General features: G+C 36.8%; 2 protein-coding genes across 2 annotated transcripts in view; one reads left to right on the top strand and one right to left on the bottom strand.

Moving 5' to 3' along the window:
• Positions 1-7,886, top strand: part of LOC117287947 (phospholipase B1, membrane-associated-like) — a 10,893-nt gene extending 3,007 nt beyond the window's left edge. The window contains exons 5-14 of the mRNA XM_033768601.1: positions 99-166; positions 669-712; positions 1,079-1,187; positions 1,821-2,016; positions 2,735-2,823; positions 3,319-3,388; positions 3,881-3,985; positions 4,631-4,726; positions 5,066-5,131; positions 5,670-7,886. Coding sequence (XP_033624492.1) covers positions 99-166; positions 669-712; positions 1,079-1,187; positions 1,821-2,016; positions 2,735-2,823; positions 3,319-3,388; positions 3,881-3,985; positions 4,631-4,726; positions 5,066-5,131; positions 5,670-5,981 — 1,155 coding nt within the window. The 3' untranslated portion in view covers positions 5,982-7,886. The remainder of the gene's footprint in view (positions 1-98; positions 167-668; positions 713-1,078; positions 1,188-1,820; positions 2,017-2,734; positions 2,824-3,318; positions 3,389-3,880; positions 3,986-4,630; positions 4,727-5,065; positions 5,132-5,669) is intronic.
• On the bottom strand, positions 7,391-26,376 carry LOC117287952 (serine/threonine-protein phosphatase PP1-beta catalytic subunit). The gene is made up of 8 exons (XM_033768616.1): positions 26,312-26,376; positions 24,680-24,811; positions 16,076-16,306; positions 15,243-15,347; positions 14,908-14,979; positions 12,933-13,084; positions 12,003-12,137; positions 7,391-11,045 (listed from the first exon to the last, which is right to left on the bottom strand). The coding sequence occupies exons 1-8, from the start codon at positions 26,373-26,375 to the stop codon at positions 10,950-10,952; spliced, it is 987 nt and encodes a 328-aa protein (XP_033624507.1). The 5' UTR covers position 26,376; the 3' UTR covers positions 7,391-10,949.

Raw genomic sequence — 26,376 nt, 5'->3', positions numbered from 1 at the left:
AATAAACACAATTCATTTATGGAGACATGGTATTAAATACAGTTGAGTTCATATTTCGCAACCGATTTTTTTTCTTCTTCATTTTTGTCATTTTGTAGGCAGCTAACGGTGCTGGGGCCGATACAGTACTGGGAGTAGCCATACAATACCGAGGGCTGGCTGCGTCGTAAGTATAGGGGTCACCCAAAACATTTTGTTCAGAATACAACTGTCGGTGTTTTTTCCTATAAAATGTAAGTTTTATAAACTCAGCTCTCAATATTTTGATGATATATTCTTTTGACTTAACTATACTATTAAAAATAGTTTCGGTGTACCCATTAAAATGAAGTCAAGCAGTGTGCCTAAACACAAATATATTATATGACATCTCACCTTAAAGACACTATTGGTAATTGTCAATCGGTGGTCGAAGTTGCGAGATAATTATGAAAGAAAAAACACCCTTGTCAAACGAAGTTGTGTGCTTTCAGATGCTTGATTTCAAGACCTCAAATTCTAAATCCGAGGTCTCGAAATCAAAAAGTACGTTCTTCAGATATGTTTTATACTATCAACCTCTCCCCATTACTCGTTACCAAGTAGGGTTTTATGCTAACAATTGTTTTGAGTACTAACCAATAGTGTCCACTGCCTTTGAAGTTATCTCTTCTTCCAATTTGATATAGGATTGGTGGAGACAAAAGACTAGAACAAGTCATCACCCTTCCAAGTAAGTCTAAGGGCCATGTCACCACGAAGCAATACGGGCAAACAGGCAATCTCCAAGATTTCTTTTTTTCACAATTTTCTCAAGGATAGTAAGATATTGATGGAAACATTCTTGTTCTTGTTCACCTCCTGAATGCTTACCGTCCCGGAGAACAAAAAAAAAATACTTTTGGATATTGCCGAATTCGATGTACAAAGCCAACGGCCTTTCCTTATTCTTTCGACGTGCGTACATTATGTGCGTTTCATTATCGTTTTACCTCTAAGATGGCGGCGTCATGACGTCATTGCATTATAGTGAGGTCAGACGTTTCGTGTCTTTTTAAAAAAAATCATAACTTTGTTTCTGTTTGGCATAATATTTCAGATATCATGCGCAACTACAATGCTGACATTTACGGCTATTCGACTGGAACTGGAACCAAGAATAGCCGGAACTCCAAACTCAACGTGGCAGTGCCGGGTGCAGTCACTGAGTAATCATATTGTACTAATTATCTCAAAACAACTTAATTGAAGAAGAAGGGAACGGTCAAATTCAGTTTTATGTTCCCATTGTTCTCATGGTCATTGGAGAAAATTACAAGACTTTAACCTCAAGTTAAAATAGTGTCAGCGTCCAAAACATCTGATGACATCATTCTAGAAACAAAAATGGGTCTCTATGTTTTTGTACGGGGGGTAATTTTGAACGTCCGCGCCCTCTCGTGTCAAATCTATGGAGAGAACGCGCATGTTGTGCAGTAGTAAGTGAGAGTTTTTGACCATGCCGACACAGCCCCTTTTCAAGGTATTACACGAAGAAGAAAACAAAATCGCTAGTGATAAGTGGTAGTTAAATAAAACCAAATATAAATTTACATGAATGTACACGTATAAGTGTCTAAAGTAAATTGATTGAGTTGAAATTGAACTGCACTAAACTGAAAGCAGAAACCTGTTCCCAATTCAAAACACATCTCAAATTCGAAAACTCGTCTTTCGTATTAGCAGAGTTCTTGGGGGTTTTTTTCGCCAGGAGTGTCATCGTTGACAGACATGGCGCACTAGAAATGTTCAACATTATTGTTATTGTTATTAAATAATGCCACTATTCATTTTGATTTCAGTGGGATGCCCGAGCAGGCCAGAAAGTTAGTGGACAAGATGAAGAACGATCCGAACGTGGACTTTGAAAACGACTGGAAAATGGTCACCATATTTATTGGCGGGAACGACCTCTGCAGGTACTGCAAATATCCGGAAAGATACTCGCCGGAGAATTACGTCATATTCTTTGAAGAGACACTCATGATTCTGACAGAGGTATGATAACATAAGTGTTTATTTAAGTTCACTTTGAAATGGCTTTCAACTAGTATGATTTCAAAACTTTTCGTTTCTCCAGAAAAGCACTGCTGCACAAACCGTTTGCACTCATAAACATGCTTTCACATTATCCATGCTCGGCCATAGTGTGTGTTATAACACCCCTTACCAATATTCTGCCCTTAGAGCGCGTCACATGATATGTCGTAGTTTTACTAGACGGCGGTCGTGTGATAGTGCATCGGTTTGCAGTGTGCTAGTCCGAAGACTATCACATGGCGTGCAGTACCCAGACGTCTTTTTACCCACCTCGAACCCAATCATTTGTGCATCTGTGTATACCTGAAACGCGCGTACGAACGTTACGTGTACGAGGACGTTAAATAGTCTGTAAAAGCGAGGCCGTTCGTACGTAGCTAGCTCCTCGTGGACTAAGGCCCTTTTCAAAACCACGGCTGGCGTTTAAATGTGGCTTCAGCTTATGCCTATTGAAGCCATGTACCAACATATTTGCGTTTTGTTTTCAACTTGGTCAAACGCATGTTGTTTGGGCCCAATTTCATACAAGAAGCAACTTCAAGCAGCAAATATGCCATACAGGTCGTTTACATCAAAAGACCGACTTCGAATTGTTTGCTTTGTGTCCAGATATGAGTTTCATTCCTTTATAAATGGAACACAACTATAACTCAAAGTTATGTTCTTTTGAAAACAGATTCCCCGGATGTTTGTCAATGTAATCGGCATGTTGAATGTTCAAAATGTAGCAGAGCTATCCAGTTTCTCCTGCGACATTTTACACCAGTAAGTTAACACAGTGACAAAACGAAAAAAGTAACTTCTGTTTTATATTTATATTGTATAAAAAAAATTATGTTTTATGTCCGATGAAATTGTGTCGAAATACAACATACAAAATCATAAACTGAGATAAATTTTAAAGGATGTAAACAATCGAATTAAAGACACTGGCCACTGTTGGTATTTGTCAAAGACCAGTCTTCTCAGTTAGTGTATCTCGACATAATATGCACAAAATAATAAACCTGTGAACATTTGAACTCAATTGGTCGTCGAAGTTGCGAGGTATTAATGGGGGAAAAAATACCCTTGTGCACACGAAGTTGTGTGCTTTCGGATGCTTGATTTCGGGACCTCGAAATCTAATTCTGAGGTCTCGAAATCAAAATATTCTAATGGAAAATCAATTCTTTCTCGAAAACTATGTTACTTCAGAGGGAGCCCTTTCTCACAACGTTTCATACTTTAACAATACTATAAAAACTATTTATATTGTAGATTCCTTTGCCCTTGTGGAATGAAGGAAGATGATAGGGAATTGCTGGGAGACAAAACCAGACAATACCAGGTAATGACTAAAAGTTGGCGGGAATATTTCTACACTTTCAAGTCGGACATCTTCAATGTTGATATATGAGGCAACCAACTGCAGGGCGTGCTACAAAACTGCTTTGGTAGCACAATGCTAAACTTTTCAAACAATGATGTCTTCCGATCCCTAATACATTTTTAAATGTGAATGCCTTTTCTTCATGGAGATTACCTGGAACTGGTTGCCTGTAAATTGCCTCGCGTGATAGCTCTAAAATTCAGACCGAACATGAACTGCGATTTATAATATCAAATTTTACGGTCAACTTATGGAAACTCATAATTTGAAGCAAGAATGTTTGGCAAAGTCTGCAATTTTCTAAGAGATAATTTGCGTTTACGTGACATGCATAATGTGTGCTGATTTATTTTGTGAAACGTTGTTCCAATTACGCCTGTAATTACGCAAGAAAGACTACACAAATGGAAATGGAGTAATCTTTAGCTTCTTGTTCAATTTATTGAATAGTCTCTTCTCCAGTCGAGTATTGATAGTGGTAAATTTGACATCAGAGATGACTTTGCTGCAGTCTTCCAACCGTTTTACATCGAGACAACTCTACCCAGACACGCGGTAAGAAAGACGCCGACGAGTTATTTTGTAATAAAAAATTAAATAAAAATCTTATAATTTGTGTTAAAAATAAAATAACAATGTTAAGAATGGATTGAGCGAAACAGACACGTAGAAAGAAACATACTAGGCCCCCGTAATAGAAAAATATTGCTGAGCTGAGAGTTGTGACATTCGTAGAGAAAAAAAAACCGTATTTTACGGTTTTGAACTATGGTGTTTTGGGGAACTGCTTGCTATACCCGAGTTGTTATTTGTCACGTTTCGTGGCCGACTGTTTCGTGGCTCTTGTGCTTCTGATCAGCAGAGTGTGGGTTCGAGTCCCGGGCATGACACTTGTGTCCGTGGTCAAGATGCTTTACCATTTTTGCTTTGTCATTCTGATGTGACATTAAGCCTAAGGCCCCATGTAGGCCTTAGCGCATGTAAACGAACCCAGAGCACTTCCTGTGGAAGAGTAAGGGGGTTCAACATCCCATATTTCTGGTTCACACACAGGTTTCCCCAAGGTTGGCAGCTACTGTTTAAATTTGCTTAAATGAGGCATCCTTCCTTGGTTTCATTACCATAAAAAAAAAAATATAAAAAAATGAATCGAGTAGGGTCTAGTTGTTAATTTTTGGTGACACTCTTTTCTTGATATAGGACGGGTCCCCTGACTACTCGTTCTTTGCCCCCGATTGTTTCCATCTGAGTGCTAAAGGTCAGGGTGCACAGGCTATTTCTACATGGAACAACATGGTAGGTCATATTCAATCATACCAAATTATGTATAGATCAAAGATGTATACAGGCTCTGTGGAGATTTATTAAAGATCGCAAAGATATTCAATTGGTTTTGGTACGTAAATCTGCCGTATTATAAAAATAAAAAACATTTCCCCACTCTCCCGCGAAATCATTCCGCTATTTGTTGGTAATGTCTATATGTGTCCAAGAATACCGACAAAAACAAAGGGAAAGTTGAATAAAAACTGGCCCTGTATCGTTCTAAACTCTTTTCATACTAATTACAGTAGGCCCTAATATTAAAGATATAGGTTGAAGGAAATGTGTCTTGTAACTTCTCACATAATGCAGATTCAGCCTGTAGGATATAAAGACAGAAGCTGGACCCCTGGTGAGGATATCCGCTGTCCCTCTGAGGTAACCGCAAAACAGACTGATTTTAGAAAATAGTTCATTTAGTGAAACATTCTTTAGTGAAAGGGGCGTCCTTTCTGCAATGTGCCAAGACTAATGATTCTCATCACAACAAAGTTGAAATATTGTGTTATTTTTTAATTTATTGCTATTGTTATTTGCTTCTTTCTTGTGTGAAACAAGAGATCAACAAAATAAGAATTCCCTGGATATATAGAGAAAGAAAGAAAAAACGAAAGGAGATGACACTGCCGAAACTGTGGAGCGGTTTAATGTCTACAGAGGAATAATCCGTAAACGCAATACACAGTCTGAGAAACGTTTATCAGATTGAAATGTGTTTGAATTCCCCCTCTCTCTCTAAAACCAGAGATTTTACCCGTTTCTCAAAAACGTTGACGTTATAATACTATCAACAGCTGTAGTGCTTCTGACATTAGGCCCCTACAAATAAGTTTTATGCTAAACTTGAGTAATTACCAAAAGAGTAGGCCTAAATACTCTGCCTTTAATTTATCATTTGGTTGTTTTTATTTTTCAGGACTTTCCATTCCTTTATACGAACAAGAATAGCAAAGACTCGTGGAGTGGTCAAGACAGTGACGAAAATCAACACAAGGGAACTGACCAACAACCACCGCAACAGGAGCACCAACATCAAGAGCAGCAGCACCAAGAGGAGGAACAGAAGCAAGATAATTTCGGCTCCGCAGTTGAGCCACCACAAGAGGGCGGGCTTTCAGGGGGGTCCATTGCCGTCATCGCTATCCTTGCCTTGGTCGTTGTGGGAGCTGCTGTGATGCTGGTTGTACGACGTGTAAAACAATCCAGAAATCCTTACATACAGCTATAGACAATCGGCTATTGCTTGCCTATCATCGTTATTGCAATTTTGTAAAACAACAGCTAATACTATTAATTTTCTTGGAATATTTGATACCTTGATACGATTTTATATGATTGGATTGTACGGTACGATTTATTAACTTTAAGGCACCAATAGCCTCTAAATATTTGTTGAAATGTTTGAAAATATCAGAGTGTCAAACATTCATAATTTCTAAATTAGTTGTCTGGTAAGGTCAGGGACCACCACTTCCTTCAAGTTCAACACTGAGGTCCATTCATTCTTATGCTGAGCACGCACAAGTCAAGTCTTGCTAAACATCTAAAAAATCACAAACTTTGAATAATCAAGGTTTAGAAAACTTATTTGTAAAAAAAAAGTTTAATTATTTTCTACATTTTTGTGATTCCTACAGGTTACTTTTGCATTTGGAAGTGTTTATCGGATTGGAAAATAAGGAGAAAATAGTGTAAGGTTGTATTAGAAAGTATGATATCAAAGTTTGTTTTCTGCTTATAATGTATTACATTGGGTTTTTTAAGAGTAAACTTTTTTAAAACTCGGTCCCTTATAGTTTACATTGAAAAAAAAAAAAAACAGTGAAAACCCAATCAAAAAAGGTATAGTCCCAAAGGGGAAAGTTTGTTGACATGCACACTGGGATTAATTTCTATTGTGAAAATCAAAATAAGAAATTGTGGTTTTGACTTTTTTTTTAAATGCTATTTTCACGACTTCGACAATAGTTCAGGTGGAAATATTTCTCTGGGGGATTGGTACTGGTACAATTTTATAATCAGTGAGTTTGCAGAATGAAACTGACATTTTTTGTTTTTATTTGTCAATTTGTATTTCAATTGTTTTAAAATAATTTGTTACAACACATTTTCTCCGAAGCAACAATGAAATGGGCATGTTAAAGAAACACATGATCAATGAACCATGAAATGAAAATGAAATAAATACAGTAAAAAGGAACCTCAGAATACAGTTGAAAGGTCATTTTGGTCTTGTTTGCTAATCATTACGTGATCTTTTTAAAATGATATGATTTGAACAATGAAATTTTGAGTCCTATATTGACGGCTGCAGTTTATTATTATGCTTACCAAAGTTACCAGCAAAGTATCATGTCGCATGTATAGGCCTACCATTTGTGATTGGTACTGCACACTTGCTTAGCAAAACAATTTAGGCAGTATTTTCTGCTTGGGCCCATAGCTGCAATTTGGACTGGCATCGTACAATGCCCATAGTCAGGCCCATATGGGTGCACTAACCATGTGAAGCCGTCACACACAAGTGGCGGCCATTTTGAAACTTTTTTACACAAAACTATTCTTATCCCCTACTTTCACAAGGAATTACTGATAAACTTTCAATTTTTCTAGAGCACAAAATCCACTCAAGTAAACTTGTTTGTAAAACAGTTTATTTTCTAATGAAAGTGCAATAACTTTTTACATTGGCATAAAATTCTACAATAACATCGACAAAACATCTTTCTGAAGAAAAAAGGGGAGTAATAGTAAAAGTTAGTGTCGTTTTAAACTCTGAGCCACAAGAGGCTATTAAACACAATGATTAAATATAATATATTTATTTATTTCACTAGTAACCTCTCTGTGGCTATAAGTCTACTCGAATTTTTTTGAACATCAGTTAAATAGGAAAACAATCCCTGAATCGTTTGAGACGCTCTCATGCCAAAACCGAACACGTCTTACCAAACCTCAAAACTTGAATCAGTTTTACTCGAATAACAAGAAATTACCAAAACTCAAAACTTGAATTTGACTCATCATCAAAATATATGAGAATAACACCTTATTGGTTCTACATGGCAAGTATTTCTCCACCTATAGATTGTTGAAGACATCGTATGGCTGATGTTTAGGTTGTCACATTTTGGCACGAGGCGACACTTTCACTGATTCATTTTGAGTGAATGTTCTCTCCTTTATAGATAGAGGGAAAACATACACTTCCGACACTGCAAATCATCCCAAACTGTCTAGTGGGAGTTAAAAAAAGCCCATGTTAGACTCCACTGTTTACTGTTTCAGCTTGTGCCATTGTGAGAGACATCTTGACCCCCTCACAGGGTATTTTTTTCTTTGAGCACCACTGCAACATTTAAGAACCTACTTGAACTGAAACTCGCTAAAAATAAAAAAATGTCCGGAAGGCACTGAATTTATAAAAAAAAACAAATCATTCGTCGGCAACTGAGAATTACAATGAATCGTGTATCAAAACCCTACCTCACTTCAAAATACTTTTAACATTTCAACAACTAGGCTTACTATTCCTATACAAAAAATTTCTGTAATTCTCCCATTTCTATTCAGTTAATTGTTGTAGGTGTTCAACCTTTACTCTTTGATCCCTTCTACTGGATTTCAAAAGAAGCAATGATTTTCCTGCCTTAAATTGAACTGCAGTAAAGGCAAATGCAACCAACAAAACAAAACAGTTCACCAACCGACAGAGTTGCCTTTTCTTTAAACTGTGAACAAAGTTGGTTGCTCAGAACCTGAGTGGAGTATTAATCCACCAATTCATTGCAATAATCCTTCAACCATCTTTTCGAATGCAATTACTTGTCTTACTAACCACCTACAAGAACAAAACATTAACAAATATCAAGCTTGAAGTATTTTCATTGCACAGTAAAGACAAACTGCATGACAATTTCTCTTTCAATTAGCTGCAAAATAACAAATTTTCTAATCAGAATTTCTAGTCACTTTTCAGTTCCTGTCTTCTGCTGTTGCTTTGGTTGCAATGCTTTTCCAGTTGAGGACATCAACAAAAGGCGCTGGGTGATCTTTTAGGCAACATCTAAATCAAACTTATTTCAGCATGTAGTGTAAAAGGACGCTTTGAAGTCGATCAACAAAAAAAGGCATAAATACACTGGAAGTGAAGGAGAAATACCATTTGGCCAAAATAATTAACAAAATAAATAATGCCAACTCATTTGAGTTTTCACTTCGGAACATTTTGAGACAACAAAACACTGGCTACCTTTTTCGTGATTTATACCCAGCTAAACCAATTAAAAAAATATAACAGTTGGCATGTGACTTTCAAATATATAATCAAACAAAAACAATTGTACAAATAATTACATCCCAAAAATCAAACAGCAGTCGTGAAGGAGCTTGGTGCCGATTTTCTTCTGAATTTGTAAAACACCTTTTTAGCAGAATACCTTTCATGACTCTCCTCACCCCACATTTTCGCATGACATTATCATACGTAAAAAATTGTAATCTGCATACAAATGCCACTCTCGCAAACAATAACATTATATTTAAAACATTCCTTTTTTTACTCTTCTAAATCAGCTAAAATGAACTTAAATAGCTAAGTAAACCAATCAGTCTCAATAACAGCTTTGATATAATTATTTATAATACAATGAAAAGAAAGTCAAATAAACGTAATGCAAAATGGAGCATTGATCTGTTAATATAAATCAATAATATGTTAAACCATGTTGACAAGAATCATAAAAGATGACCCAATTTATGTTAAATTTGAGTTAAACAAACTAATATTGGACACATCATATGATCATCTCAGTATTCCATTCCCATCATCGATTTGACTTACACGTTTTAGTGCTATACATAAACGCAGGGACACATATGTGATCAAGCAAACATGCAATAATATTGTTTCTTTACTGGCACTATGTTTGTGAGTGTTTGTGTAATGAAGATAAACAGACTTGTGTTTGACTTCCTGCGTACGTGCGCACAAGCTACAGACCAGAACAAAATAGAGACTCGCAAAAAACAATGAAACTTTGCATTAAATCATCAGAGTGTGTTAGTCTTCAAAAAAGGAACCAGAAACAAGAGACAAACAGTTGGAATTAGAAGTTTACCTTAAGATTTGAAACTTGTATGGATGGGATAAAAAACGACAAGGGCATTTCTCAAGAAAGTGACGGAATTGTTCTCCACTTTGTTGTGCAGTGTTGTTAAGTTTCTTCTTCGTTTGCATCTCTAGAAGCATTACAAAATATGTTTATGATAATATACAAGAAAGAAAAAAGGCCTTTACTCAGTTCAAAACTACGTGTTAGTCCCTTTTGGTTTTTTGCATTATTTGCTTACAAATTATTTTGCTTTTTTCCCCTATGGCAGACTGTACAAATATTTACAGGTAATGACAATGTTCAAACCCAACCCAAAAGAGCCCAAAATATAAAATCATGAAGATTACATGAAGATTACAATAATTGTTTTTTAAAGGATTTCAAACTTTGCATTATGTGTTTCACCCAAACCAACAATGTTCTTTGAAATACAGAGGTTTGCAAAAAGTAGGGTACATTTCGACCTAGGCAATTTGGAAATAATCATATGTTTAAATGAAAAAAGGTAAATACAAATCAAAAATTAAAACAGATTAATGGAGACTTCATGTTAACTCACCTTTACAAAAAAACATTATTAAAATGGCTGTCACCAAGGTCTATTGATTCATGACTAATATAATGTTTGCTTTTTTGGTTCTTCTATAATTTCAACTCAAACTTTCCATTTGGCCAGCAGAGCAAACCATTGTTAACAATTTGATAAGACTCCTTGGCAAGTAATCAAAGTCTTATCTACTGAGATGATGTTTGACTAATACCATATATTTAGAAAAAAAGAGTAATGAGAAAACAATTGTACTTTTTTTTCATTCTTATTTCAATTTGTTTGAGGAAAGATAAAATGCCCGTACGATATGCAGCTAATGTTGCATTGATCCCACGAAACCCAGCAAATGCTGATGCATTGACCCTACGAAATGCACCTAATGATAGTGCATCGACCCTACGTAACCCATCAAATAATGTTGCATTGACTGTACCAAGATCATGATTGGGAGTTTGAACCTTAGACCTTTGATCCCTAATGCCGAGTAGTTCTACCTTAATCCCCGTTGCTGTGATTGCCTTGATTGGACAGTTCATTTCTTGTTACCTCCCCTGGGTGGAGTGATTGGACGTCCAGAGTTCAAACCGCCATACTGGTACTTGGCCTTCTTCTCCGAGGGTTTCAAAATCTACAAGAAAAATTAGTTTTGTTTTTGTTGACTTTTTCAAATAATGAGAATTTTCAAGGCAGCATTTTTCATTGAGGACGTTTGAAGGCACAATTACATATAAATAAATAAAATATATAAAAAAAATACAGACGTTTTTTTGTTGCACATTTGACATTTTCATTCTCAAAGGATTGAGGCACTAGCCACCCTAAATTATCTCACATCAGGGTTTTTTGGGGTATTGAGACAACGATTACACTACATTAACTCGAGCCATGTTCACACTGTATATGTTATACCTATGGAATACAACCCAGGGGAGGCCCCTTGAGTTGTGCACCCCATGGTTACCTTGGCGCACTTTCACATTGTCCCCGCCTAGATCCCTCTTCCAATGGGTTCTGGCTGCACGATTCAAGAATACCCCAGGGTTTTACTGCTTGCCTCTACTCCACGTTAATTTAAGTTATATTGACCAGTCACCAGGAATTTTCTTCCCAAAACATTACTTGGTAACGAGTAATGGAGAGCTGTTGATAGTATAAAACATTGTGAGAACGGCTCCCTCTGAAGTAACGCAGTTTTCAAGAGAGAAGTAATTTTCAACGAATTTGATTTCGAGACCTAAGAATTATATTTTGAGGTCTCGAAATTAAGCATCTGAAAGCACACAACTTCGTGTGACAAGGATGTTTTTTCTTTCATTATTATCTCGCAACTTAGTTGACCAATTGAGCTCACTTTTTCACAGGTTTGTTATTTTATGCATATGTTGAGAAACACCAAGTGAGAAGACTGGTCTTTGACAATTATCAAAAGTGTCCAGTGTCTTTAATGCTTTTTAGTGGTTTTTCTTGTAATTGTTAATAGCCCCAACTGTTTTTAATGTTTCAATGTTTTTACCGTATGCGATTACCCATGTTTGGGATCAACATCTTATAAGGATTAATTTAATTGAATTGAATTGAGAATTACCTGAAATGAGCACATGAGCGTTTCATCTACACTCATCATGCCCCCAGCATTGTCAAACTCCCCACAGTAGTTGGGCGCTGAGAATAAGGTGACGAGTTGACGCTTGGCAAAGAATTCATATCCGTCTTCAACCACCTGTTCAAAGTAAGAAGGGAACAGTAGGCCAGGGATGGTTCGATGATTAGTTTCAAATGACTAAAAGCAAACATTTATGCTGCTAGACACCTCTAACAGCAAACTCAGACTAAATCTCACAAAAGATGACATTGACAGATTTTGTTGTTGTTATATTGTGTGCAGTTGTAATGTTTTGGTACATTCTGCGTTATATGTGATGGGCTCTGCAACAATGAGTCACAAGGGGGACAATTGACTCATTGGGTTTTATACATAGCTGAAGAGAGCATAAAACAAGCTTCATTTGACATATCTTACACACTTGTATGATGTTTGGTTCAAAAGTTATGACCTTTTGAAAAAATAGTTTATGTCACAATCTGAAAATAACCCATACTGGGGGAACAGCCCGTTTAATAAAAACATCTACTATTGATGTCTAGGGGATGAACAATAAGAAGCCTAGAATTTTTTTTATTTTTTTTTTTTCACCCTCCCATCACTCAACAGCCCTGTACTGGAAAGTGGGTTGTGCGACAAGCAACTCGTTTATGTAGAGCCTGTCACACGCATATATGCAACAACAAAAAATCAATGGCCTGACGTTTCGACCCTTGCAGAGTCTTTCTCAAAGGCTAAATGACAACAAAACAAACATGAACAGGTAACTATTTTTGACTACATTATTACTCTGTTAATAATGGGTGATATCAGCTGCAATCTGTCACTTTTTTCCTCATGTCATTTCTACATCTGAATGAATGCTAACACAAGACTAAAAACTTGACATCAAACATGAAATTGAACACATACCTGGTGAGCTCTGCATATCAAATCCAAGTCGTGCTTGTTGAGGAATTTCGAGACGACGTCACCGCCGAACGTGAAGGAGACTCCGCGATCATTCTCACCCCAGCCTGTCGTGTCCTTGTCAGGATCAGACCACAGCAAATCACACAACAAACCTACCCATAACCAGAACAAAGAGTTAATGACTCAAGTTACTAACAAAGTTTCCTTCACAGAAGTATAACATGTGGGCTCTCAAATGTTTGACAGTGCTTGTAGATAATCAACGTTTGTCCAATGTTTGAAAGTAAATTTAGATAATCCATGCCTGAAATTCGAGCAGACCGCGGAGGCCATGTTGCCCCGGTTTTGACCTTGGTGCCTTTCAAAATTTTCCCATTGAATTTAAGATTTTCTAGTGGCAGTGCCCTTTGCAAAATTAAAATGACCTAGCCCTTTTCAACAAGCTCAAAGATGAAATTCCAGGCCTGTAATCAACCCAACACATACGTACATGTACATGTAATATCATTCCTGTGAAAATTTAGCGAATCGAGGAATTATTTGCTTACACAACTAGCACAGAAATTCTGCGCTTGCACAGTAAGCGGGAAATGATGATCGTTAATAATGCAGAATTTGGCAGTAAGCCGAGCTGATGGTTAGCATTACAGCTATGCAGACCCTCTGACTCTTTCCAGGTAATTTATCAAATAAAATGTTATTTATGGGTCTTCACAGGAAGAGATGAGTCAGTTGCCTCAACTGGTTGAAGGTTGGCCGACCCCAAACCTGCCGTATTCTTCTTTCAGGTTTAATCAAATTTCCTCAGAGAGCACTGCTCCAGTCAGTGTCATGTATCCTATTACAGCATTACTGTGTAACCCAGGGTAAAACATACCAATGAAATTCATTGCAGAGAAAAAAACCCAAAGAGAGCAGAATACTGCAAGATATATTTTGCAGTGTATTCATGCAAGTCAGCATTGCTGCTTTTCATGACGACAAAAAGAGTGAGAAATGAGAATTAGCTGTTCCTAACTGCTTACCAACCAAAAGGACCTGTGGCATAAATGCAAAACATAGGAAATGGTCTGACGTTATGACCCAAGCAGAGTCTTTCTTGAAGGCTAAGAAAGAAAAAGACTCTGCTAGGGTCGAAACATCACCCCAGTAACTATTTTTGCAACAAAAAGTTGAATGAAATCATGAATGATCCTCTTCAGTATGTGACGCTGCAATAATACAAAGTAATGACAACCTCCATTTATATTTACATAGACTGTGCAAGTCACTGTATCCGTACATTGGGACCAATTAAATTGTGGATGTTTGCCACATTCACATGTTAAAGGCACTGGACACTATTGGTAATTACTCAAAATAATTGTTAGCAATGGAGAGCTGTTGATAGTATAAAACATTGTGAGAAACGGCTCCCCCTGAAAGTAACGTAGTTTTTAAAAAAGAAGTAATTTTTTTCCACAAATTTGATTTCGAGACCTCAGAATTAGATTTTAAGGTCCCGAAATCAATCATCTGAAAAAGCACACAACTTCATGTGACAAGGGTGTTTTTTCTTCCATTATTATCTTGCAACTTCGACCGATCAATTGAGTTCAAATTTTCACATGTTTGTTATTTTATGCATAAGTTGAGATAAACCAAGTGAGAAGACTGGTCTCTGACAAATACCAATAGTGTCCGGTGTATTTAATGCAATGTGCAGGGGACCAAAGTGGTTTTAAACCCAGTTTTGAATATCGACAGGATGCATCTGGTTTTGGCATGAAGCATCACAAGCTCTTTCCCTTTTTATTTCCAATCTTTTACAGTTTCATGGCTTGTGGTCGCAGTTACATCTTTTAATACTTATTTTATATGTGTCAGAATCGGCAGCTGCAGCTTGCCAGGAGCAGCACATGCTTCAAGGCATGTTAAGATTGTGATCCAGCTGCAGGTGCTATTTTCATAACATGACCCAACTCTCATAACTTACCGGTTTCAGGAACATCAGTTGGTCTCATGATGCGTCTGATCTGTTCCATAGACTGCAAGTCTGGTGAAAGCCCTGCAAAAAAGAAAAACAAGAAAAAGAAAATTCACTTTGGGTTGTCAAAGAACCTTGGGAGTTGGAGCTAGATGGACGGAGATATTTACATAATAGAGAGATTGCCAACTCAGCTGGTAGAGCACCAGCATGTTCAAGTTCCGCTCTCGTCAACAACTTAAATTATCAAAATTATTAATCAAATTATTTAAGGGAACTTGTTTCGCCCCTCCCCTCCCCCATCCTTGGCGTCAAATATATTTGACGAAAACAGAAAGCCTTACCTCCATGACAACAGAAGATTTTCTCATCGATGATAGCAGCAATCGGTAAGCAGTTAAAACAGTCTGTGAACGTCTTCCATAATTTGACATTGTAGCGTCTTTTACCTGCAGAAATAAGGACACACGAACAAGACTTAAGTAACATGTCTGCTCCAATTTCATTTCATTTAAGGGAACACCCAACCCCAAGAAAAGAGGCAAAAGCTTATAGATGGGTGAAATAATTAAATCAATGGAAAAGGCATTCTCGATAGTCATGAATAGTACTCAAAAGAAGAATAGTAAAACATTTATAGTGTGCTAAATACTAAGCAATATGTAGTGTTTTTAAATGGAACATTCAATCTTTCACCTCATGAACACATTCTCACCATCTCACAAATTCCTGACAAATGGCTGGGTGGCCGGGTTTTTTCCTTATTCTAGATGAAGAATCTCCCACATGTTACATTTCAGGAGATTCACAGACTTAACCAGTACATCACCAGACATTACAAAAACTACCTTTGGTGACTGCTCTATTTCTACCCAGAAATTTTTTATTAAAGCTCATGTACAGATTTCACAGAAATCAGGAAAATCCAAATAAATGGACAAGCCTGTTTATGTGAAAATCTTTAAAAACTCATTGTTTCAATCTAATAATAAAGTGCCAACATCAGATAAAAATAATAATAATAATACAATCTTAAAAATCTTACGGACTTACACTCATTGTAGAAGCCATAGATCCTATTGATGTTAGCACATCTTACAAAGTTGTGCCAACATCCAATACCAACAAAATATTTTTATTTTGTTTTCGAAATCTGAAAATATTGTTGGAGACTTACACTCATCGTAGAAGCCATAGATCCTATTGATGCTAGCACATTCATGGTTGCCCCTCAGTAAGAAGAAGTTCTCTGGATATTTGATCTTATAAGCTAGCAGTAGACAGATGGTTTCTAGCGACTGCTTTCCCCTGTCCACGTAGTCTCCTAGGAATAGATAGTTGGACTCTGGTGGGAAGCCACCATATTCAAAGAGCCTTAAAAGGTCTGTGAACTGACCGTGTATGTCACCTGCAAGGAATGGAATGACACAAATAAATAAATCACACATTTTTTAATTTCAAGGTTCTTTGGCCAGGGCCCAATTTCATAGAGCTGCTTTAAAGCAGAAAATATTGCTTAACAATTATCTGCTTTAAGCATGCATGTAACATGGTACATGTAGTTTGGCTGTTAACGTTAGTTTGGTAAGGATACATTTGTTGTGCTTTGTAGCATCTTTTTGTGCTTAAACACCTCTTCGCAAATTGGCCCAGGCCCAGGCCCAGGGCTGAATAAAGCATCAAGCCCATAAACTCACGACCCGACATGCAGTCTTGTGTTATTCATTTAAATAAATTTATTTTAATTCCAACAGTTATTTTTAAATGTTGACTTGAGTTTGATAAATTTCTTTCAAGTCTGACTCGGTTGAGTTTCAAAAGTATTCTAATATATACACATTTATGAGACAAACTTTCGCTAAGCAGACATTTTTTAAGAACAAACAATTATATATTTAACTGTGTAGACAATGTTTCTCATTTACTTTTTTTTTTGTAATTTGAGACCTACGGTCTTGTAGTTTTTCTTTCCAAAATGCTTGGTTAATGATGCCAAATCTTTTTTTTTTAACAGTAGATGTACATCTAGGTCTAAATTATAAACAGCCCAATTTGTATCGAGTCAACGAAGTGCATTCTTCAAGGGTATTTTTTTGAAATTGAAGTTTGGGAAAACTGGTGTAAAAGTTTAGTTTATCCGAAGAATGTGATGCAATGAGGTTTGTTTACAGGCCAGGTATTACATCAAGGCCACGACCCCCATTGCCCTGGTCTTGACCATGGCGCCTCTTTAAAAGTGTCCCACTTTTTCAATATTAGTGCTCTGCAAAATAAAATAAAAACATTGTTCTCTCACAGCGAATTTGACCATCCATGATTGAACCAATTTCCCTTCCTGTTTTTCGCAAAACAAGTGTACGATTACATTAAAGCCAACATTTGCTTGTTTGTACACATAATATGTACGTGATGTCTGTATAAGACTAAGTGCTAACCTGTACCAACTTGCACCACAGTCAATGTACCACAAGTCAGACCATTGGTGATTCCAAACCAAACAAGGAAGTATACACTTAGGCCAAACATAATGTGTTGGCATGTTACGCTGCCCTGTGTGGTTATGCTCCAGATCGCTCTGATAACTTTCTTCAAACAAAAGCTGATATCTGTTTGTATGAGTTGTTTGGAAACGAGTACAAATTCAATGTACAATGTTCTGCGAAAACTCAACAAGAATGGTTTCTTCATGTACAAAAACAAAAAATACACGAATCTCAGGCTTTTTTTTAAGGACCTTTGAGGGGGAGGGGCTGTAGTTCAGTGAAAGAGGGTGTTGTTATAGAATACTTGGGTGATTGATAAATTATAAATATATAATATAATAAACAAACATTTTTTTTTTGGGGGGGATACACAAATCATTGTGCCACATTTAGCCACAGTTTTCTAATCTACATTTTCCCACGTACCGGTGAATGGTCTGATGTTTATCCTCCACTGAAACAAACATGTAAACTTTTCTAAAAACTAGTAACACGCTCCCACAAAAGCAGATAGTTCATGACTAATTCAATAGCCCTTTTGATGTCACCACAATAAGTATGGTGTGATTGTGATCAACGACAATATACCGTGCTAACATTCAAGGGCCTGCTTGTGATAGTGTTTGATTATCAAATACCACTCCTACAGGGTGTGCCAATGTAATCCAACTTTGACAACCTCCCCCTAAGATGGAATAAATTACTATGTTGTATTCCTAATGGTGTCTGGCTATATAACTAATAACTAAATGATACTTTCTGTATCTCCACTTCATTATAACAACTTGACCACAGTGTCTTTGGCAACACATTGAATTCTGAACTCTACACAAGTGCACGCCATAATGACGGTGCCCTTTATAGCTTTTGCTTGTAATCGTTAAGCATGACCTGAGAGAATTCATGTTTCAATGTCCAGCCTTCACTCTGACATGTTCTGTTTTTCCTACATCAAACTTTTATATTTGCCCCCCCCCCCCCAAAAAAAAAAAAAAGTAAGAGGAAATGGCCAAGCAAATAAACCGCTTTACATTGTTTTCATGTTTTCAATTAGAGACTGTTGTTTTTGAAAAAAGGGAAGAGGAAATCAGCTCATACAGTACATGCCTGTACATTGAAATGATTCAGTTCAACACAATTTAGGTACATGTATATATTTCAATTCTTCCATGCGTACATTACACAAGAAGTACAGAGTGATTTATCTTCATATTCCTGTTTTTAAAAACATATTTAAATTTCAAGGAGAAAATAGCCCGACTAACATTTGCTGGCTTTGTAGAAATTAAAAAATCTATAATACAGGCAAATTAAATCAAGCGTTGAAAGAATGGTATGTGATGAAGCAAAAATACTTGACAATTTAATTTAGTATTTTAGGGCACCCCCAAAAAAGGAAAGCAGGGGGTGGGGGTTATACATCCATTCTTAAACCAAACTGATGTATTTTTTTTACTTTGTCTTAAAATAAACAGCAAATGACTGATGACATTTTGGTGTTAAGGTTAAGTGAAACTCCTTTTGTGCCCTTACCTTTTGACAAACATACAACCAAGGTATGGTGCATCTAACAATTTAGTGACATGTGCAATGCACACCAATTTCACAAACCTGCTTAGCAGAAAATACTGGTAAGCAAATTTCTATGCTAAGCAAAAAATTGAGTGGGGCACCAGTTGCAACAATGTAAACTTAAAGGCATTTTAGATGGTAACCGGTTTCTATTTGGCAAAAGTTTTCTGTGCTTAGCAATTTTTGTTATGCTTACAGGCTTTTATCGGGCCTTGGTTGCGAAGTGTACATTTTTAAACGACTGGTTTACAACTGTTCTGAAAATTGACTTTCACTTTGTACAATGATTGTGATTTTTCTTTACAAACCCATTATTCTCCAACAAATTTGAGAAACAGACCGGGTAATTGCTACCCACATTCAATATTACACAATGGAGTGACTAACCCACTAATGACTTGGCCCCAGTGCTGCCTCCTTGAATCATTACACAAAAATACGTCATGCCACTCTACATGAACTTTGGCATTAATAACAGTCTATCCAGAATCCTACACAATGTAGGCCTACAAAATGTAAAACTGTCTACGCTCTCTCAGCCACATTTCTCAAGACAGCAGCAGTAGGTTTCCCTAGCCTATATGAAATTATTCAGCGTACATGCACTTCAGCCCCCTGACTCCCTTGAATGATTTACTACGATGTATTCTCGTTAAAAAAAAAAAAAAAAAAAAAAAATCTCTCAAATCTTATTGGTGTCATTGTAATAGTTCCATTGGTTTTGTTTTTTCCAGCGCTTTGATCTTGATGTAAAGACGCTTTACAAATAGTTAGTTGTATGTATGTACTAACAAAATCAAACACCCAGATGCAGAGTTCTTTCCCTCCACAAGTCACTGCATATTGGGCTGATATGAGCAAATTCTGGGCCGTGGTACGGGCTAGTTGCGGGCTCATGCATGTATGCCAATACGCTCAGAATTTAGCAGAAGCAAAGCAAGAAAAAACAAAAACTTTTTTGATAAGTTTACAAAAATCATCCAAGATAAAAACCCTTAAGAATGCCTCCAGATTGTACAGAAGGCCTAAAAAACCAAAGTATACCAATCAAAAAAAATTCTGAGAATGTTGTTTCAAAATTCAATATGCCTAAAGGCAATACTTCTGAAATGTTGGTCCAGACTCCGGAGTGAAAATATATCACTTATATTACTAGGGCGGGATTCGAACCCACAACATTGGCCATGCATGATGTCATAAAATCTATCAATAAAGAGTTTGTTTTTATTTATTATGCATAAATGCACACTTTCATGCCATGAACGTCGGCTAGTTTCACCATTGCTATAACACAATTTGTCATTTCCATGAACAATTTTAAAACGTCATACCATGTCATTTCAATGAGTTTGAAGAGAACAACTAAGATCATGCTAGAGTATGTTTTCTTCAGCTTGGAATAATAAGGAAACAAAAGTTCTTGTTTTGGGAGGCAGGAAGTATGATCAGTGTAACGGATTTTGCATTTGCAGCTGGGATAGAGAGATCCAAACCCCAATGTTTATACAAGCACTGTTTGTTAACACTCAGTACTACTTTCCACAAGTGAAAACAAAATCATAAGTCCATCATACCCATGTAAGATTCAAACCCATAACCTTTACCATGCAACAAGGCTTGTTGCAACAAGAAAAGTCCATTCTTTCATGTTGATTTGTTGATTAAACACATTTCAGTTGACTTTAAATTATACAACTTGATGACTAGAGCAAGCTAGTCGAAACGTTGAGACCAATTCAGAACTGACTCCGCGGCAGTACAGTAAATTACGATCCTGTAAGCTTAAGTAGTAGTCCAGTTTATTTTCTATACCATCCGCCCTGGTAGTAGTCCCGAACCTCCGATTATCTACTCCGCGGCAGCAGAATAAAGCAAGACAGTTCTCTGAGAACAAACTCTACCTGGCAAGTAGATACACACATGGTGTTACCATAAAACCAAATATACATTGATTGAACTTTACCACTTAAGTTATGTAACATTTAACAATCCAGGAATAGGTTTTTATTGTTCAGACTCCATTATTTCAGAGTTATTAGTCTAGTGGTTAAAGGCACAGGACACTATTGGTAATTGTCAAAGACCAGTCTTCTCACTTGGTGTATACCAACATGTATGCACAAAATAACAAACCGGTGAAAATTTTAACTCAACTGGTCGTCGAAGTTGCAAGAGAATAATGGAAGAAAAAACAGCCATGTCGTACAAGTTGTATGCTTTCAGATGCTTGATTCGAGACCTCAGCTGAGGTCTCAATTCAATTCAACTATTTTAGTGCGAAATTACTTTTTCTCGAAAACTACGTTACTTCAGAGGGAGCTGTTTCTCACTATGTTTTACCCTATCAACAGCTCTCCATTGCATGCTATTTATGCTAACAATTATTTTGAGTAATTACCAATAGTGTCCAGTGCCTTTAAAACATTGTTTCCTAGATTATCAGATTCATGGCAAACACTTTTTAAAACTTGGGTATTATATGCTCATGTGAATTTTAAATTGTTCAAAATCTATTGTGAAATTCCAGATCCCCAGGCTTGTCTGGTTTGAGTTTACTGTCCAAAAGCTAAAATCACTGGACTTAGGTCTGTGGTATTAGGCCTGCGGTCATTTGAGCTCCAAAGCAAAACAACATCGTTGCATCACTATTGCATCACTTTAAAATGATAAAAAATCATACAGTTCTTGTTCACACATGAAGACTTGGCAATAAACCAATGCAATCCTATGAAGTACATGAACAATCATGGGGGAAGAAATGATACAATCATGGAGGTAGAAATAGAAGGAGATACAACAAGCAGGGGATCAAAGGAACGAGCGCAGAGGTTGTGATGGCTTAAGTGTTTGAGATGAACCTCCCTTATCAGTCTTGTACTGGGCCTGCCTGCCCAGGACTCTGAGCAAAATAAGTACATTGTGCCACCCAGGGCTAATTTCCCCTATAACCATGATAATAAATCAAAATATTGCCCACTTTGATTTGAAACACAACCAATGATAAGGAGTATCAAATGTTACAGAGAAAGACCACAGTCAAAAGCCATTTCAACATATTGCATGGACCCCCATAACATGAACAGTTTGGAAACCTGGCATCATGCCTGAGCTTCAGCTTGCACTCCAGCAATGATAGCCCCATAATTAAACATGGACAATTTTAGTGATCCACTGGCCCTTGGTTGAGACCTCAAAACAAAATTGATTTATTGCCCACCACTTAAACTGGTCTAGCTACAACCCTGTATGTGATACAATGTACTTCCTCCATGCTCTCTTGCATATAATGCTGAATGTTCAACCCTGGGGGACATTTTTGTATTATGACCAACAAATCAGTAAAGAATTTAGCAGAGCTTGTAGTCTACCAATCTCATTCATACTATAGACGATGTGACCTATGTTTACATTCAAACCGACCTCTGTTGACAAAACACTGTGTACGTCATGTTTCGCCACGCAAAAAGACGCGTAGTCATGGTAAGATTGCATACACTTTCTAGCTGGCTGCCAAAACACAAAAAACATGGTTTTGCCCGGCGGTATGCGCGCGAATCATGTTATGGTTTTTCGAGTGACGTCAGAGGTCACATCGTCTATAACCAGTCAAAGTAAAAGTATTGTAGTTTGTTTGTCCGTGAAAAGGTGATAATGTATTACAGCTTTCGCTATTTTTTGGGGGTTGCTCTGGACTGTAAAAATCTACAATTTTCAAGAAGCCAAACACTCAAAACAGTGAATGAAAAAATAAAGAGAACAAAAGAGGGAGAAAGGAAGGAGACTACTAATAAATGTATCTCTTTTGTTTGTTTTGATGTTCCACGACGATGATTGTACTAACTTGAAACTTGTTTTCTTTAGTACGGTTTAACATCTGATATTTTATATTCACACAAATATGCTAATCAAGATTGGTGCATACAGCAGTACTCATTATCTTGTTATAACAGCAGTCCATCTTATACAACACATGACTCCCGAGTAGATACTTTTACCCAGCTGGTGGCACCACAGCTGGTGGGATGAGCAGCTCACATACTTCACCAATGGGGTGGCAAGACATAGCTGCTACGACCATAGAGTAAGGAACGACCATAGAGTAAGGGACCATAGAGTAAGGAACGACTGGGTAGACTTAATGCACATTCCGATCCAACATAACACAGCACACTGCACTTTGATACAAGCCAATTAGCATTATCCAGAGCTCTCTCTGGCTGACTAAGACGCAGTACGTTGTGATAACCAAATGGGTATTCAAATGGTCTGAACATATTTTATAAATGATGAGTGATGAGAGATATGCTTTTCCATACATAGAAACCCTTTGATTCACTCCTGCCAGCTCAATTCGATCTCAGTCATCCGGGATTTGTGTGTATATTTCCATGGTAAACTCTTGTGAAAAAAAATAAATCTCTCCATTGAAAAGGAAATTTAAGTCATACACCACAAGGGAACCTGACTGGGTAGTTTTTTTTATATATAGTTTGGGGTTGATCAAAGGAAGGTTTAGGCCTACTAGACCGAAAATGAAATACAATTTTTTTTTCTTCTTCACTGGAGCACATGTATTTCATATCTCGTGTAAAATTATTCTACATTGCATTTTACGCATTTAGGTACGCTATTCATAGTAAAACCATTTCACAGCATTTACAATAGAAATAGCAAAACATTTAAAATCAATTTTTGGATACTTAAAACATGCAGATTCTGAGGTGATTAATTACGACTCTTTTGAGAGAACGCAAAAATGAAAACAAATGAATTATGAGGAAGACCCCTTTCATTTTTGGATGATGCCAATCATCTTCAAATTTTTTAGAAGGAACTCTGTCCCTATCTTATCCTAACTGATAACATACCTGGGCTGGGCCCATTTTCATAAAGACTGTGTGCATAAAAACTTAAAAAGCATCTAGACAAATCTTGCATCAACAGAATCTGGTTACCAGCCCCCCCAAAAAGTACATTGTTGTACCCGACTCGTTTTGTGCTTAGCAAAGAAGTTTGCTATGCAGGATTTTCTGCTTGACAGCTTTATGAGATTGGATTCTGGGCTCCCCAAACAGGAAAGAATAATCTTCATGATGAATTTTTAATAATGTTGCAATATTTATTTGTTTTGTGAGGCCACACTTTCCTAAGCAATTGAGATTTACAGGCATTACAATTAGAATCAATCTAGTAGCACTCTATGAAATCATGCCCAGGTTTCTTGGAATTTATTGTGGTAGTTGACCCAAGGAACTGAGAAAACAGTATGTGTCTTCATTTGTGGGGAGAAATATATATCAAGCAATAATGATATTTATAACTTGATTTCTGCATGAAAATGTAGTTACATAAATTATCACTTCATGCAAACAAGTCTAGAGTTAATTTCTTTTAATACACTTTGTGTAAGCTGCTCAATAGGATTAAACCTGTCCTAAGGTTAAAGACTGCTGAAGGTCAAGATGGGGAACTCAGAATGAAACGCCATTTCAGTAAGCAAGTCTTTTGATGCGACATTAGATCAGTGCAGACAATGACAATTGCTATCAGCAACATAACAAACCATTGCTTGTTGAAATGACGTCAATGCGCAAATCACATTCTTTTGACCGACTATAACCTTCCAAAAAACGAGGCTATTCATACCCTATACTTCCTAAATATCCATATTACACTTATTTGACAAATTTGGGACTTCTTGCAAGATTTCCCATGGTTTTACTTACCACATATTTTCAGCGGCGCTTCAAGTTCTAGGAGGATTGGTTGACTAAGGAAGAGCTCCCTTGACTTAAGACACAGTCCCCTGACTTCTGATTCCGTCAAATTCACCGTCTTGCCTGGCTTGCATCCCCGAACTACAAAACATCAAATACAAGGTTTTTGTTATAAACAAAAAAATGAGAATACTAAAAACCATCGTAAACTCATCAAACTTCAACTGTAGGTTTTAATGACTGATGAGTAGTAAACGAATTATGATTCATCTGTTATACCAAAGGACCTAAAACATACACTGGACTACAGGCCTAAGGCCAGTGATTTTAGCACTGGGCCAGTAAACTTTCAACCAGACTATTCCAGCAATATTACGTTTTTAGTAAGGGAATAATAGAGTATGCGACGCGTTCTTAAACGGCTGTTTAAAACCGGCAGGGTCGTGGCCTTAAAGGCCCGAGCCAAGGCTGGAATCATACTTTGAGTATGATAAATATCTTTCAATTCTGACTATTGAAGTTTAGTTACCAATAGACTAATCCAATGAAACAAAATTAGCGCACTCTATTGAATTTTTTTTAACAACTACGGTTTCTTTGTGCATAATGTAGGCACTGAAGACACTGCAGCAAATGACAAATGCTCCAAACTTGTGCGCTCGGATTGGTGACCGTGTATAAACATACAAATGATATAAACCACTGTGTTGAAACATTAACACATAGATCCAAACAAGATCCAAATAAAAAAGACCTGGGCAAGTGGTACATAAACGTGAAGTGCAAAAAGTTTCAAAACAGATTTTGGACATGCTGACTAAAAACTCAACTGTGATGACCTATATGATGATGAGTTGACTTATGACTGAGGAGGGATCCGAATGAGGTCCATGGAGAGGATATGGAATGAAAGTCACGTATAGGATACATTATTAAACTAGACGTTGAGGAGAAGAGGTTGTTTACTTGTGTGTTTACTGTTAGTTAGAATACAAACAAAGCCAGAAATATTTTTTTTTAATGAAATGATGATGTTTTGATGATGTGTTAACTGGAATAATAATTTAATACATTTTATATTGACTGAAGAAATTTATCAATCTTCTAGATGATTTTATGAAACGAACTGCAAATGCAAGTAGTGCTACTGCAAAGTGCAAGTGTAATGTAAGTAAACTTTCAAAATTATTTTTGACTTTACATTTATTTGACTTGTTTTAACTAAGTTATTAATTAAGTTTATTTGAATTGAAGTTTGAACTGATAAAATAATTTAAAATAAATGCATGGAATTAAATTTAAAATGAGGAATAGAATGGTAACATCACACCCTTTGGGCCTCGCGACCAAATGTTAACGAGCGACTAAAGTTACTGTTTACTGGCCTACCCTACCGTTATAAATTAATCAGTTCACAGAACTTGTTATCACTTTTCAATTAGTCACGTACCACTGCATGCAATGCAGTCACTGTTTAAAAAGTTAAAATTGCGATTGAAGAAACGCCCAGTTCAAAACAGTATAACCAAAATACCACACATCGTAAACGCAAAACAAAATCTGATATCTGAACCCATATAACTCATTGACTAATCAATTGGTATAAACTGTAAAAATGTGTGATTAAAGTAAAGATTTCACCTTCTAAAAGCCGGGTGATGACCGTGTCTATGTTCAGTTCTCCGTCCGCCATTTTAAGAGACATC

The sequence above is a fragment of the Asterias rubens genome, chromosome 1, assembly GCF_902459465.1.
Source record: "Asterias rubens chromosome 1, eAstRub1.3, whole genome shotgun sequence".
NCBI classification, from domain to species: Eukaryota; Metazoa; Echinodermata; class Asteroidea; order Forcipulatida; family Asteriidae; genus Asterias; species Asterias rubens.
Note: the sequence above shows the minus strand (reverse complement) of the source record. Positions and strands in the feature narration are given on the sequence as shown.